The sequence below is a fragment of the Crinia signifera genome, chromosome 1 (assembly GCF_055691185.1).
Source record: "Crinia signifera chromosome 1, ASM5569118v1, whole genome shotgun sequence".
Classification (NCBI taxonomy): Eukaryota; Metazoa; Chordata; class Amphibia; order Anura; family Myobatrachidae; genus Crinia; species Crinia signifera.
In genome coordinates, this window is record NC_139217.1 from 329,714,606 (window position 1) to 329,729,337 (window position 14,732).

At 41.8% G+C, this 14,732-nt stretch overlaps 1 protein-coding gene across 1 annotated transcript in view; it reads right to left on the reverse strand.

The window, feature by feature from the left end:
* Positions 1–2,365: 2,365 nt before the first annotated feature.
* The window catches only part of LOC146029557 (Fc receptor-like protein 5), a 38,899-nt gene continuing 26,532 nt past the window's right edge, over positions 2,366–14,732 (reverse strand). The window contains exons 6-9 of the mRNA XM_083158357.1: positions 9,353–9,628; positions 7,896–7,964; positions 5,945–6,041; positions 2,366–2,522 (exon numbers count right to left, since the gene is read on the reverse strand). Coding sequence (XP_083014483.1) covers positions 2,501–2,522; positions 5,945–6,041; positions 7,896–7,964; positions 9,353–9,628 — 464 coding nt within the window. The 3' untranslated portion in view covers positions 2,366–2,500. The remainder of the gene's footprint in view (positions 2,523–5,944; positions 6,042–7,895; positions 7,965–9,352; positions 9,629–14,732) is intronic.

Consider the following 14,732-nt stretch of genomic DNA (forward strand, 5'->3'; position numbering starts at 1 on the left):
AGGCTGCCCCCCGGGGGTGCCAGAAGGGGACCGGGTATATTCACTACACCCGATCATGCATATGTAATGATCGGGTGCAGTGAATATATGACTATCTAATGAGCGGCTCGGCTCCGGCCCCCTGCTGGCTGGTCTGTGTAAAAAAAAATATATATATATTTTTTTAATTAAATATATATTCATGGGCTTACAGCACATGGATAAAAATAGCATGCCCCTCCTCAGAATAAAATTCCTGATTTTTTGACACCAAATGTAAAAAACAAAACACTTTATTTTAAAAGTTCACCTCCACTTCCACATAAAAAGATATCGATTGTTACTCGGTGAATCATGGTGAAAAAAAACTTGAAATGTATTCGCCATCTGGTCATTGAATAGGGTGATTCACCGTTTTAGTAAAAAATTTGCCTTACAGCACAAAATCGCCATAAAAGCCTGGCAAATCAGCCTCATTGAATACCGCCCAGAGTGTGCAGACTAACCTCTCTCTCTTGATTGTATTAATAGAGGGACAGGTAGGTGGTTGGGTAGGAATAAGGTTCAACCAAGAACAATATTCCTCAGATTATACCTAGTATATAAAACTATTTACCAGGATATTTACATCACTTGAGCATTGTGTATGGCTATATTATACCTCATAAGTAACTGTCGCAGGGAGCAGTGAGCTAGCACAAAGTGAGCAGGGACATGCATTGTCTAGTACCCCTCAGCAACATGAGAGTGACCTGGGGTGCGATGGCAGGGCTCCATGATCACGCTTCTATATTTAAGTATGAGCTTGATGACGAACTTGCTTTACCTACTGAAAGGGAAGCAGAAAAAGATGAGGTGCAAGATCCATGAAGACCCATTGCACCTCCAGATATCCCGAACACAAGATTGTAAATGTATATATATGTATGATGGGAAAAATGAAATACAATGTACTTAGCGGGTGAGGCAGGTGACAAAGACATGATATGCCCTGAATCATGTCATCACAGCCATGCTCCCTACTGCACAATTCCGGTAACCTTGGCATTGCATAGTGGGGGTTGCTATGATGACATGAACGTGAAACTAATCCCCCCAACTATGGCCTCTTCTGATGCATCACACCCCCCTCACCGACCGCTATACAAAGCCATACCCCACATCTCCTGTAGCAGGGCCACCGAGAGGTATGCTGGGCCTCGTAATATTTTGGGGCGTGGCCTAATCATGGGAGGCGTGATCACCTCCCACAATAAGGCAGTTTAGGGAGGGTGAAAAAAAACTCTAAAGTCGAGGGGGGAGTGTTATTGTCCCATCCCTGTCCCCATCAGCAGCAGCAGGAGCAGCACACCTACAGCATGTGCTGCGCTGACAGCAGGCTCAGAGTCAGCATGAGCTCTCACGCTGTCAGTGAGATGCTCATGCTGAGCCTGTCAGCACAGCACATGCTGTAGGCAGGGCTTACAGTGGTCCCAGAGAGGTGGTGGAACTCATTTACCCTGCCACGTACCCCCCCCCCCCCCATTAGTTGGAGCCAAGGATACTTCCAGGGTTTTTGGCACCGCATGCAATCTATAAACTTTATGCCATGCCTCTGATACTTTATAAAGGGACAGTGATCTCAAAACAGTACTCCCAATTCAAATTATGTAACACAGTAGCACAATCATATTCACATTACACCACATGTAGTGACCCTGATTCATGTTACAGCACAAAGTAGTGCTCCTTATTCATGTTATGACACATAAGTGTCTCTTTTACATGGATGCACACAGTAGTATCCCATGCACATAGTGCCTACAGTAGTATTGATTATACACATAATGCTCACAGCAGTAGTACCCCTAGCAAAAAATGTCTGCAGTAAGTGCCCATTTCATATATCTGACATAAGGCACATATATGTCCCTTTCTGTCCAGCAGCTACCTCTCTTCTGATATTCACCTGAGCAGTGGTGACAGCATGACATAACATACACCGTGCCAGAAAAGGAAGCAGCTGGAAGCAGCTTTTCTGTTGGAACTACTGTCCAGGGCTTTGGTTCAGGTGGAACTCAGTTCCCCCTACCATTACAGGTGGTGGAACTTCCACTGAGTTCCCCCTCACTTTAACCCCTGGCTGTAGGTGTGTGCTGCTGCTGCTGCTCGGGAGGGATGGGGGGGGGGGGGGGGTCAGTCCAGGGCCCGTGCCGGGCCCAGGTTATTAGTTACCCCACCCCGCCCCCTTGGCGGACCTGCCTGTAGCTGTGAGAGGACCTCTGACAATAAAAAGAACCAACTGGTAAAATAGGTGCACTATTGCACTACATAATAATCAAAAGGTAAGTTATATTAACCATACCCTAATAATACATATTCAAATATAAGAAAACATAATACCCTCTTTAAATGGAAATATATTTTATAAATTTTTTACATAGTCTATAAATATTAACTAAAACATATAAAGTGAATTATTTGGTAAAAATACATTTTTGGTAATGTTCAGGGATTGTTTGCTGTGTATCATCTGTCAAATTTATGTGCCGGGTATCTGACTTCTGTAAGAAAAAACAACGTTAAAAAAAATGCGTTAAACACTATAAACACTTTAAATAGCTGATAATTTTTTTTTCTCTGCAACGAATCAGACATTTTTATTTAATATTAGCTTTGGATGAAACATATTTTCTCTATTCAGCATACTGGTACATCTGTAAACTTAAGGTGTGTACACACAGAAAGATTTCAGCGGCCACCGGGAGGGGTGCTGGCATCTGCTGGCAGGGAGGGAGGGTCGGTGCCGGGGGAAGGGGGGAGCAGGGACCATGCTGCTTTGAGCAGCATGGCCCTCGTTCCGAGATAGTAGAAATAGACTGTGCTGCATAGTCTATTTCTACATTACATACCGATGCCGTGAGGCCGCACATCTGGATTGAATCGGTAACGAGTGCTGCATAGCATGGTGCGATTTGCACTATGTGCTATGTGACTATATCGTCTGTACACACCATTATTTTTTAATTAATAGTCTAATTAATTTATTTGAATATTTTGTGATATGAATTATTTTAATTTTTTTACGAAAATACCTTTATTAACCATAAAAACTACTAGTTAACTATAATAATGACATGACAACTGTATATATTGAAAATGTAAGGTGCTGGTTGGATAAATACATTTAGGCTAATGGTGCCTATACACAGGTCCAATGGATCAGATGAAAAGTGGCGAAATTGGACCCGTATTGACATCCAATCCCAGGCACGGTCCAGTGCGCATCGGATCAGAGCTGGAGATCATTTATGCTGCCCGTATGATCTCCGATTTGGCCCCCCTCCCTACAGCGGGGCACGGGGGTCACATGCGATACGTCACAAGCAGAAGGAACACATGCGATGGACCTTCCCGGGCAGCTCAAGGGGATCGGATGCCAATATACTCCTCCAAGAAGTCAGTGTAAGGGCACCTTTAGTAATAGACCCCATAGTCATGTAACATAACAGGCTCTGCAACTGCAGTAGTTTAATAAGCCAAACATGGTGTACACTATACAATCCACTCAGCGGCGTAGCTTTTTAATAGGGGGGGCGCCCCCCCTCCCCGCCCGTCCGTCCGGCCCCCCATTCCTGCCCCCGTGCCTGCTCCCCGTGCCCCCTCCCCCCATTGCCGCATGCTCACCTGTCCGCAAGTCCCGGCTCCCCTCCTGGCTTATAGATATATTATACTAGATGCACTACTGGTGGGAATCCTATGGAAGGGGGTGATTTTTTGCTTGTTTGTAAACTCTTAGGGATTAGCCACAGGGTTTATGGGACTTTTAGCTCCGAGGTTGGCCCTGTATGGCTAACCCCTAAAAATGAGCAACAGCGTGTGGGGGAGATGTACTAAGCTTCGAAGAGTGATAATAAAGCAATTCATACTTTCCTTCTTTTGCCAAAACATTGCAGGGAGATTTGGAATGCAACATATACAGATGTAGCCACGCTAATCATTGCTGGATCGCCACCGCTCGTTCCAGTCAGTCATACAAAATCTGCATTTGTCATGCTGCAATGTTACCACTCAATGCATTTCTATGAACTGTGGGACTGAATTAGATGCACGCACATGATAATGGGATCATGCCAATCGCCTGAATGCCTGTTACCAGTCTCAGTGTGGCGTTTCCTAAGGTCCACAATGCTGCTGGTTTGCCTGGTGCTCAAGACACTGCTGTGCTTAGTGGTTCCTGAGGTAGTTCAGCAGAGCCGGCCTTAGGTATAGGCAAACTAGGCAATTGCCTAGGGCATTTGGAATACCTAGGGGCATCAGCAGCTTCTGCTGATTAAAATGATATGCAGCATGCCTATATTCTGTGTGTGAGCCTGTATCTGCATATGAAATAGTGTATTCATGGAAATTACTGTAACATAGCATTCTGTATGCAGGTAGAGCCACAGTCGCACACAGAATATAGACATGCCGCATATTATTTTAATCATTGGAAGCTCCTTGGATATCAAATTAAGTATATTGTGTTTAAATGTGCTTCTTAGGTTCAGTTATGTGGTAAAGGGCAGGATTTGCTTCTGTTTGTACATATTTTATGATTGGCAGCCACCAGCACTGGTTTTGTCCAGAAATAATTGATCATAAATAATTTGAATTGCTCCTGGATGACCAACCCGAGGCACCGCTGCAAGTGTCCTGAGTCACCCCAGGGAGCCTAGGCGCACAGTTTGGGAACCACTGGCCTAGGGTCATTTTGCTTTTACACTAGTTGATACCTCTTTTGTAAACCACACTAGCTTCCTTTTCTTTGTGCTTTTCTTAACCCTTTTGATACAAAGGTCCATTGCCTTTAGTATTGCACTTTTTAATTTTTTCCATCTCTCCTGCACTCCTTTCAAGTTCCTCCAATCCGTTAATGAATCGCTTAAACATCTCCCCATTTTTGCAAAGTCAGCCTGCTGCTAAGTCTGTCGTATCATCCCTGGGGTGCTGCCATTTTTTTCCAAATATTTTGTTTTTTTATTGCAAGTGTGCCATAACAGTTCAGCTGTGCTGCGCAGTGTCCCGTATCAGTCCAGCTGTGCTGCCCAGTGTCCCGTATCACCATTTTTAAATTAAAATAAAAAGGGTATTTTTTTTTTTTTACTGCAATGGCTTTTAAGTGTGTCATATCATACCAGGGGTGCTTTAATTAACAGAATAAAACTTTTTTTTTTTTTTTAGTGCAGGAGTGTTGCATGTGTGAAGTATAATTTCTGGGGTTCACCATGTGTACCGTATAAGTCCTAGGGTGCAGCCATGTGCAGTGTATGTGCTGCCCATATGTAGACTGGAAATGAGTGGAAATTAATGTTAATAATATGAGGTTAATAATAGAGTAGGACAGTGGTTCCCAAACGGTGTGCCGTGGCACCCTGGTGTGCCTTGGGACACTTGCAGGGGTGCCCTGGACTGGTGGTCCAGGACAAATTTAAATAGTTTATATTTAATATAATAGTCAAAACCATTGCTTTTTGCTACCAATTATAAAATATATAGACAAACAGAATTTAATCTTATCCATCACCACATAATTAAACCCTAACAATGACCTATAATCACATATTTCTTAATTTAATATTTTACATCTAAATTTCTTAAGTATAAGGTTTTCGCCTGGGGTGCCGTGAAAAAAATTCTGATACTCAAGGGTGCCATGATTGAAAAAAGTTTGGGAACCACTGGAGTAGGAGCAAAAAAAAAAAAACCCCAAATTCTGCAATTTTAGCATTTTTTATGGGTTTTTAAATAAAAAAAATACAGATCCAAAACACGAAATATGGAAGGGCTGTGTTTTGGAACAGATTCAGACTCAAAGCAGGCTCGGAGATACAAACCCAAGAGCCAAAACACGAAAAGTGCCCGGTGCACACCCCTAGTATTTACAGTAATTTATTATAGTAGCATAAAAGGGATTAAGGAGAACTGAACTATATAGTAAATTTACCTTTTTTTAATCACCATGTGGTGGATTCCAAATATCAGCAGCAAACAGATCAAGACAAGGAGTTTTCCAGCAAGTATACTCCCATATAACTTTATACCTATGCAAGAGTCAATGAGAAAGGTATAATGAGAAGGTATTACAGCTCCAGAATAATAACAACAAAATACAGTATCACAAGTGTGAAATGCTGTGCTTGCTTGCAATGGTACTCACGGATACCCACCGACACCTTTGTGTTGGTCTGATTCTTAATTATCATAACTAGTTCCTAAGGGCCAGATGTATCAAGCTTCAAAAAGTGATAAAATTGAGAATAATATACAACCAGCCCATCAGCTCCTACCTGTCATTTTTCATACCCAGCCTGTGATATGGCAGTTAGGGGCTGATGGAGTGGTTGTTTATCAGTGTCCATTTTATCACTCTTTGAAGCATGATACATCTGGACTAAAACATGTAGAAATCCATAATGTCATTTCAAAAATGCAAATACTGTAAGGATACATGTCGGAGTGCCTATAAATCTTATATCAACTCATAACTTTATAGGAATACAGTACTATCATCTTTTTCATGGAAAAAAAAAACCCACTGGTGAAATGTAAATTCACCAGTGGGCCATAGGTTGGTAACACAGGAAATGAAGGCTATACAGTAACTCCTGATGGTGGCACATACTGTATATAGGTGGTGTTACTGCAAGACTCATTGATATTATAAAGATATCTTGCAGAAATTCTAAGCAATGCTTTTTTATATTATTTGTTGTCTGTAGGAACTAATTAGAGCATTATACTCTTCTCTTTCGTTGAAAAGCAAATTTATTTATATTGCATAGCTCACAATATTGCCACTTTTAAAGTCTGGTTATTTTAGACCAGTGTCCCGATCCTTCCAGGGTATGCCTTTATGCTGATGTCAGTAATTGTGAGGTAGTCTTAGTAAATGCCAAAAGCGACTTTTTCAGGTTTGATCAAGACTGTGTGGCATTTGGAGATTTAAGGAACTGGCCTCTGTACATTTAAAGAGACATCAATAAGGGAATTTGGTATGGGATCTGAACCTGGTGATGGCACGCCTATATTTTTACAGAGACTGTCGCCACCCACACTCACAAAACTCCATCCATCAAAACGAATCAGCCAGAACAGGTCCTGCACATGCACAAAGAGGGTTATTCTGTTTCACTCTCAAAAGCAAAATTCCTTCTCAAATGGACAAAACCATGTGCACTGCAGGTGGGGCAGATGTAACTTGTGCAGAGAGAATTAGATTTGGGTGGGGTTTTACTTGAAAGTGAGATCTATATTGTAGTGTAAGAATAAAGCAGTCAGTATTTTCCGTTCACAGAAACAAAATAAGTCACCCAAATCTAATTCTCTCTGCACATTTTACATCTGCCCCCCTGCAGTGCACATGGTTTTGTCCATTTGAGAAGGAATTTGCCTTTGCAAATAAACCAGAATAAGGACCAAATTTTGGATAATCTGTGCTTTGCACATCCCATAGTAGATTCTGCGGGGTCTGAATAACACGCCATATAAACTAGGACACTACTATGGGACTTATATAAACTGGCTCTGGAGCACTAAGCAAGGGCATACTATATAAGGTGGAATTACTATGGGGAATAAATACATTTGTATTGAATATTAATTTAGCTAATGTCATTGAAGGAGGTTTTTGGACATTATTATTATTATTATTATTATTATTATTATTATTATTATAATTATTATTATTATTATTATAATACAATAAAAACTTTGACATGTCTTTTATATTAGCTAACTACAAGTACTGCATTCAAATGACATACTGTTTAGTTAGCTGTCATGCTTGATGTGGTCTAATTGTTGGGTTCCTGGCTTGGGAACTGACTATCTCACTAAAGATCTAATTGTACCTCCTTTGGCAAACTTGAATGTGAGACTGTTCATGGGTTTCATACCTTCTTTTGATAGACCATAACTATTTGTATCCTGGCTCTGACAGCTTCCGTTGTCATTAACGTTTATGTCTAAAAATAAGATAAAAAATGACAATTAACACATTTTATTCCTATTAATATATCTGTCATTATGGGCAAGATGTACTAAGCCTTGAAAAGTGATACACCACCAACCAACCAATCAGCTCCTACCTGTCATTTTTCATACACAGCCTGTGACATGGTAGGTATGAGCTTATTTGCTGGTGGTTTCTCATTTTTAATTTTATCACTTTTCAAGCTTGGTACATCTCACCCATAATGACAAACAGGGCTATTTTTGGTCTGGAACGCCGTTCTTGAAGCTCTTTTGCAAAACGACGTAATCAGGAATGGTGGTCCGGCACCTCTGCAGCCTGTCCTGCGGTCTGTCTCCTATGCCAATGCTGATCCCACCTCCGCTTCCCTTCAGAGGTGAGGAGAGAACATCGCACGTCTCTCCTTCCCCTCACTGTGTCCATGTGACTGGGCCATCAGCCAATCAGAGTTCGCAGGCGGCAGCCAATCAGGAGCCGGCCCGCGTTGTATGATTGGCTGGTGGCCCAGTCACAGGGATACAGTGAGGGGAAAGAGAGACGAATGATGCGCTCTCCTCCCCTCCAAAGGAAAGCGGCAGTGGAGGAGGAGACAGACAGCAGGGGGACACCGGACTGGGGTGAGGAGAGGTGCGTGCTGCACACGCCTTTGACGAACCTACACAGTACCACTAAGTATTTTTTTAGACTTACACCACTGGCTGAGGGGCATAGTTTATCTGGCACTGCTGGAGAGCATTGTGTATCTGGAATTACTGTGGTTATTGGGGGCATTATGTAACTAACACTGCTGGGGGCATTGTGTATACGGCACTGCTGAAGGCATTATGTGTTAAAAAAAAGTTTATGCAACAAATGATGCCCTGCCCCTTTGTTAGCTGCTCCCACATCACCGTCCACTTCTGCCTCGCCCACAGTTCCTGAACCAAATTTCCTACAAAAATAGCAATGATGACAAATATATTAATAAGAATACCGGATATATCCCTGCACTAAAATGAAGTTCAAATAATACTTGTGGGAGCACATAACTGCCACAAACAGCCTATAGCATGCCAGTTTCGGGCTGGTTGGCTGGACATTTATCGCTCTATAACGCGTTTATCTCTTTTTAAAGCTTAATATATCTGCCCCTAAATTTTCTACAAAAGTAATCCCTTCACAATCTGTGCATGAAATGTGCTGTGGGCAAGTGGAAATAACTTTTCTGGAAGATAATAAAGTTTATAATGTCTATCTTTTTCTACAGGGTTGTGATTAGTCTTTATAGGTATTTAAGGTTGTAATAACAACACAATGAACCAGATAACTTTAAAGTAAATTTTCTCTGTTTTACAAGTTAACTTTTTTTAATCTTCTTTCTACAGTACATATGTCTCTTACCTTCTAGCGCCAGGAAGTGCTCAGAACTTCTAGGTGATACAATCTCCTCTCCCAATATTTTTTCAAAAGTCTGGCAGAAATAGCAGCCATCAAAGTCCAAAGAGTAATTCATGATAAAATAATTATTCTGCTGCTTTGTTACAAGTTCCCTTCCATTTCGGTAAAACCGATATCCAAGGGACAAAGATGGATTCTGTACATCACATACCAATTCTACCAGTCCATTTGAACTCTGAGGGCTGAATGCATTCCTTAAGACTGGAGTTGAAAGCTGATCTGAAAATCAAAGGAAAATGGTTTATACTATAAAAATAATCCTAGCTGGAGCCACATAGGACAGTCTTGTGGTGATATGTGTTTATTTAGTGTCATTCACATTATAATAAAGATCTGCACAGGCCCATGTCTTTTGGTTTTGGATCTGTATTAACTTTGTGTTGTTGATTTGCCAAAACTGCCCTCATGTGTTTTGGTTTTGGGTCTGTCATTTTTCAGAAATGTATAAAACTGCTAAAATCACATATTTTGGGCTTAATTTTGCCACAGTATTATTAACGTCAACCTTAATATCAAGACATTTCTACTCAATACTGATCACCTCACAGCTCACAATATTCTTCACCAATGTTGGCTAATGGCTTGCTGGCTAAACTGCAGCAACAAAGCAGTGACACAAAACATTGCATGTATTTCTGTTTAAAAATGTTTCCCCAAACTCCCTCCAAAAATACAGCCCATTATAAAATAATTAATTAAATATGTTGTAAGTGTTCCAGGGAGCTCTCACCCGCATTTTGGTGGCTCTTTTCGTCTTATTTTTTTTTAGCCCCCAGGAATGAGCTCTATTTTTTCTAATTTTTTTTTTTTTTCTCTTTTCTTTGGGAGGTGGGGTAGGGAATTAGGTATGCCTATGCTAGGGAGGTATACAGGGCGGCGGGTGGGAAGGGGGATTGTGTGGGATGCATTGTATTTTGTATTTTGTGAGTCATTGCGCCAGTTTGCTTTCTGTACCGTGTATCAGATAATCAGAGAGGAGTTAAGGAGGTATGGTAGGAACCCCTGATCATAGCACCAGGCTAAAATGCCTCACTTGGAATGTTAGAGGGATGAATGCGAAAATTAAGCGCTCTTTGGTTTTAAACTACATTAGGAAACAGGGTCCAGATGTAATAGCCTTAACAGAAACTCATTTAGTTGGGGGTAAATTAATGGCCCTAAAAAGACCATGGGTAGGTCACGCCTACCATGCCTCCTTCTCTGCATCGGCCAGAGGGGTTTCCTTGTTGATAAGAAGAACATTACCGTTTATATGCAACAGGGTCTGGGTCGACTCTGGAGGATGTTATATATTCCTAGATTGTCAAATTTATGACTCCCCGTTCATCTTACTGGCAATTTACATTCCCCCTCCTTTTTCCCATGACATCTTGGTTAAAGCCATTGAATTTGCGGCGCAAACGCCAAATACCCCGGTAATATGCATGGGGGATCTAAATAATACCATGGACCCCACGGTTGACCGTTGGAGGGGTGGGATGGGGGGTAGAGTGGGTGGTATGTCAAACTTTATGCAAAATATAGGCTGGGCAGACCCTTGGAGAATTCGTAATCCATCCATTAGGCAATTCTCATGCTACTCTGCAACCCATTCCACTTTTTTACGGATCGATTACATCCTGACCTCCAGAGACCTCGTCCCCCAAGTATTAAAAATTGAATATAGTCCTAGGGGTATCTCTGACCACTCTCCAGTGGTTATGGACCTCTCTATTGAACATGACCGGGGGCGCGGTTTCTGGAGTCTCAACGCTAATTGGCTAAATCGCATCGATAAAAATTTTAATTTAGAGAATCAATGGCAGGACTTCTGGGTTAATAATCAGGGGTCAGCTTCAGCCTCAATCCTTTGGGATGCGTTTAAGGCCTATCTAAGAGGTACCCTGCGTAAATGCATAGCGGAAATTAAGAGGGAAGATAGGAAGGTACTACAGGAGAAAGAGGAAATTTTCCTGGCTAAGGAAGCAGAGTATGTGGTAAACAACACGGAGGCAACCTACCAAAGTTGGCAAATGGCTCAACAGGCCTGGTTAGAAGCGGTAAAAGCTAATAACGAGGTGATACGCTCGCATAAAACCCAGGCTAAATACATCTACGCTGATAGGTCAGGCAAACAACTCTCTTTTCTAATGCGGGTGGAACGTCCTTGTAATACGATCAACCAGATTAAAAACTCGGACGGAGAGTTAGTTAACAGCACCCCCCAAATCGGTGAAGCTTTCAGAGCTTATTTTAATCAAATCTATGCCACCCAGTTGAGGTACAAATCAAAAGAAATTAAAGAGTACATGAACAAAATTGATCTCCCAACCTTAAATAAAGAGGCCAGATTGGAACTAGACTCCCCTCTAAAAATTAATGAAGTCATTAAAGCAATAAACGAATCACCTAGTGGGAAGGCCCCGGGGCTTGATGGGATTCCTATCGACTTATATAAAAAATACAACAAAGTATTAGCCCCCCTGCTTTTGGAAACCCTTACTAACTGTTATGAGGAGGGCAAGATTCCGGCTTCTATGACTGAGGCTAAAATTGCCGTGGTATTAAAGCCAGGGAAAAATGAAAGTGATTTAGATTCCTATAGACCAATTTCTTTAATCTCTGTGGAGGCCAAAATATTAGCCCAAATTCTCGCCAACAGGCTGATTCAGCATATACATAAATTGGTGCATCAAGATCAATCGGGTTTTATGCCTGGCAAAGACACCTCAATAAACATAAGACAATTATATTCACACTTGCAGGCACAGAGGGAGGGAGTGATCGATTCAATAGTGGTTTCACTAGATGCCGTGAAGGCCTTTGATGCGGTTGAATGGCCCTACCTTTGGGAAGTACTTCAGGCATTTGGGTTGGGATTAAACTACATTAAATGGCTACAACTGTTATACACCGGCCCAACAGCCAGGGTTGGCGTAAATGGGTGGATGTCACCTGCATTTTCTCTTGCCCGGGGAACAAGACAGGGGTGTCCACTCTACCCTGTCTTGTTCGCCCTGGCAATTGAACCATTGGCGGGCCTATTGAGACAGGATCCTAGAGTTACTGGATTTCCACTCGGTTCAGGTTGTGATAAATTGTCACTGTATGCGGACGATCTTTTAACCCCAAAAAACATTTTGAAATGACTACTTCTGATCACTCATGAGAAGGCTGGTTATAGAGGGTTGTGCGATCGGCAGAGCGTACCATCCGTATCGAGCTTCCATATCTGGACACGATATACAGCAAGCGATGCTGGACAAAAGCCAGGAAGATAATGAAGGACCTCAGCCATCCCAACAATGGACTCCCTATTTCGATCAGGGAAACGCTACCGCTCATTGACGGCAAACACAGAGCGAATGAGAAGGAGCTTCTTTCCGCAGGACATTAGAGCCCTCAACCAGACCTCCTAGTACCAGGACTTTCCTTCCTTCTTTCTAGACATACCCCGCACAATCTCTCTATCTACACTCTTCCTCAGCCGATCTACTTATTCTAACGTAAAGTAGGACAGTTGTATAAGCATTTCACTACATATTGTACTATGTATGACTTGTATGTGACAAATACAGTAGGAGCAAGTTTCATCTTTGCTCCTTTGGCCATGGCTAGCCATGGCTAGCCATGGCTATTCTATTGTTCTCAGCTGCAATACGTATTGTATGGCAGCTGAGAACAATAGAATAGCCATGGCTAGCCATGGCTAGCCATGACCAAAGGAGCAAAGATGAAACTTGCTCCTACTGTACAATTTGATTTGATTTATTGAGAAATAATTTACATTGTAATCTTGAAAAATCCATTTCATTAATTCACCACAAATGATGTAACAAGAAGAAGGTTCCATAGATGGTTAACGTCCCTACCTCTACTAGCGTTAGCCTCAGAATGGAGCAGATGCCCCCACAAATGTTGTTTGGATTTGGATTTGGGTAAACATAATCCGACACCCAAGGTGGCTTTTCTAGTCTTATGCTTAGGCATCACAATGGTGGCTAATTTACAGGAACAACATCATCAACATGTGAACACACAGTATGGTCCCTACTGTACTTTTTGGGGGGCCCTGCTTTGTCACTTTTTAAAGTGACACCTCTATTCCTTTTTTACCATTGAAAAATAATTCAATTTGTTGTGCCCTTCCCTAAACTTTTGCCTCTCGAACACCTTTAGTAGATGTTTTACTATAATGACTAGCAGAAGCTGCAGTGCTAGTAGTTTGTTACTGCTCCTGTTCTTCTCTTGAAAAACTAATACAAACAATAGAACAATACCTATTTTTTTCTACTTTTTTAATTTACAGTTCAGCTCACATAGCATGGCATTACAGAGCTTGTTTATCTACATGTAAAAATGCACTGGGGTACAGCCCACTGACTTAGTGAAAACAGAACAATATAAGTTTTTTCTTTTTTTTTTATTCAAACTGCATGAAAAAAATGGGTTACAAATTATTTTTTTACTTTTTTAAATGTTGTTTTTTTTTTTACTTTTTTTTTCACAGCAAACTGACACAGTCATACCGGTTATATTGTAAAGGTACTGGGGGCAGTGGTCACAGATTGTACAAACCCCCCAAAAAAGCTATTTTCCTTAAAAAAACTTTTTTGGCACATTAAAACTGACACTACAGGGTTTATATCTATTTAAACATAGTGGGGTATGACTTCAGAGCCACAGTGCAGCACCACAGAGTAACAGACTAATTTGACTGCTTATAATTCCTGCACTATAAAAATAATAAACATTGATCTGCATTTGCCTACACTTTAAATCCAGCTTGGCCAATATTAATATTTAGATAACTGGGTGGACAGATAAGTCAGCTCAGCCACTGTAATGGATAGAAAAATCACAACAGCATCCACTGTAGAGTATGGACACCGGCTTTGGGGGGGGGGGGGGGTATCCTGCCACTTATCAGGCTTCTGTGCCACGCTTCTGCCACTTCCGCCCACTGCCACACTGAAGCCGCTCAGTCTGGTGAAGTCAACCAAGAGCGACCTGCGTCCATCTTCACACTGGTCACAGCCATGGCCAGCTGCGGCCATATTTACTTTGGGCAGCCAGGAGTTGGTCGCTGCGGCCACAAACCGCTGTGGTAGCGCGGTCCGCGGCCCAGCCAGTGGGGAAAGCGGTGGCCCAGCCAGGGAGGAAAGCGGTAAAATCTGGACTGGCCCACCATAAATGGTTTCCTGGCAGCCAATCAGCCCCTGCTTCCTGCAAAACAGAATAACACAAATTTGGTAATACAAGCTGTAAATCTTGTGCCACCCTCGTTAGGAAAATAGCAGAATTGATATCATATTGCACAAAGGAAACATTTAAATTGAGGGAA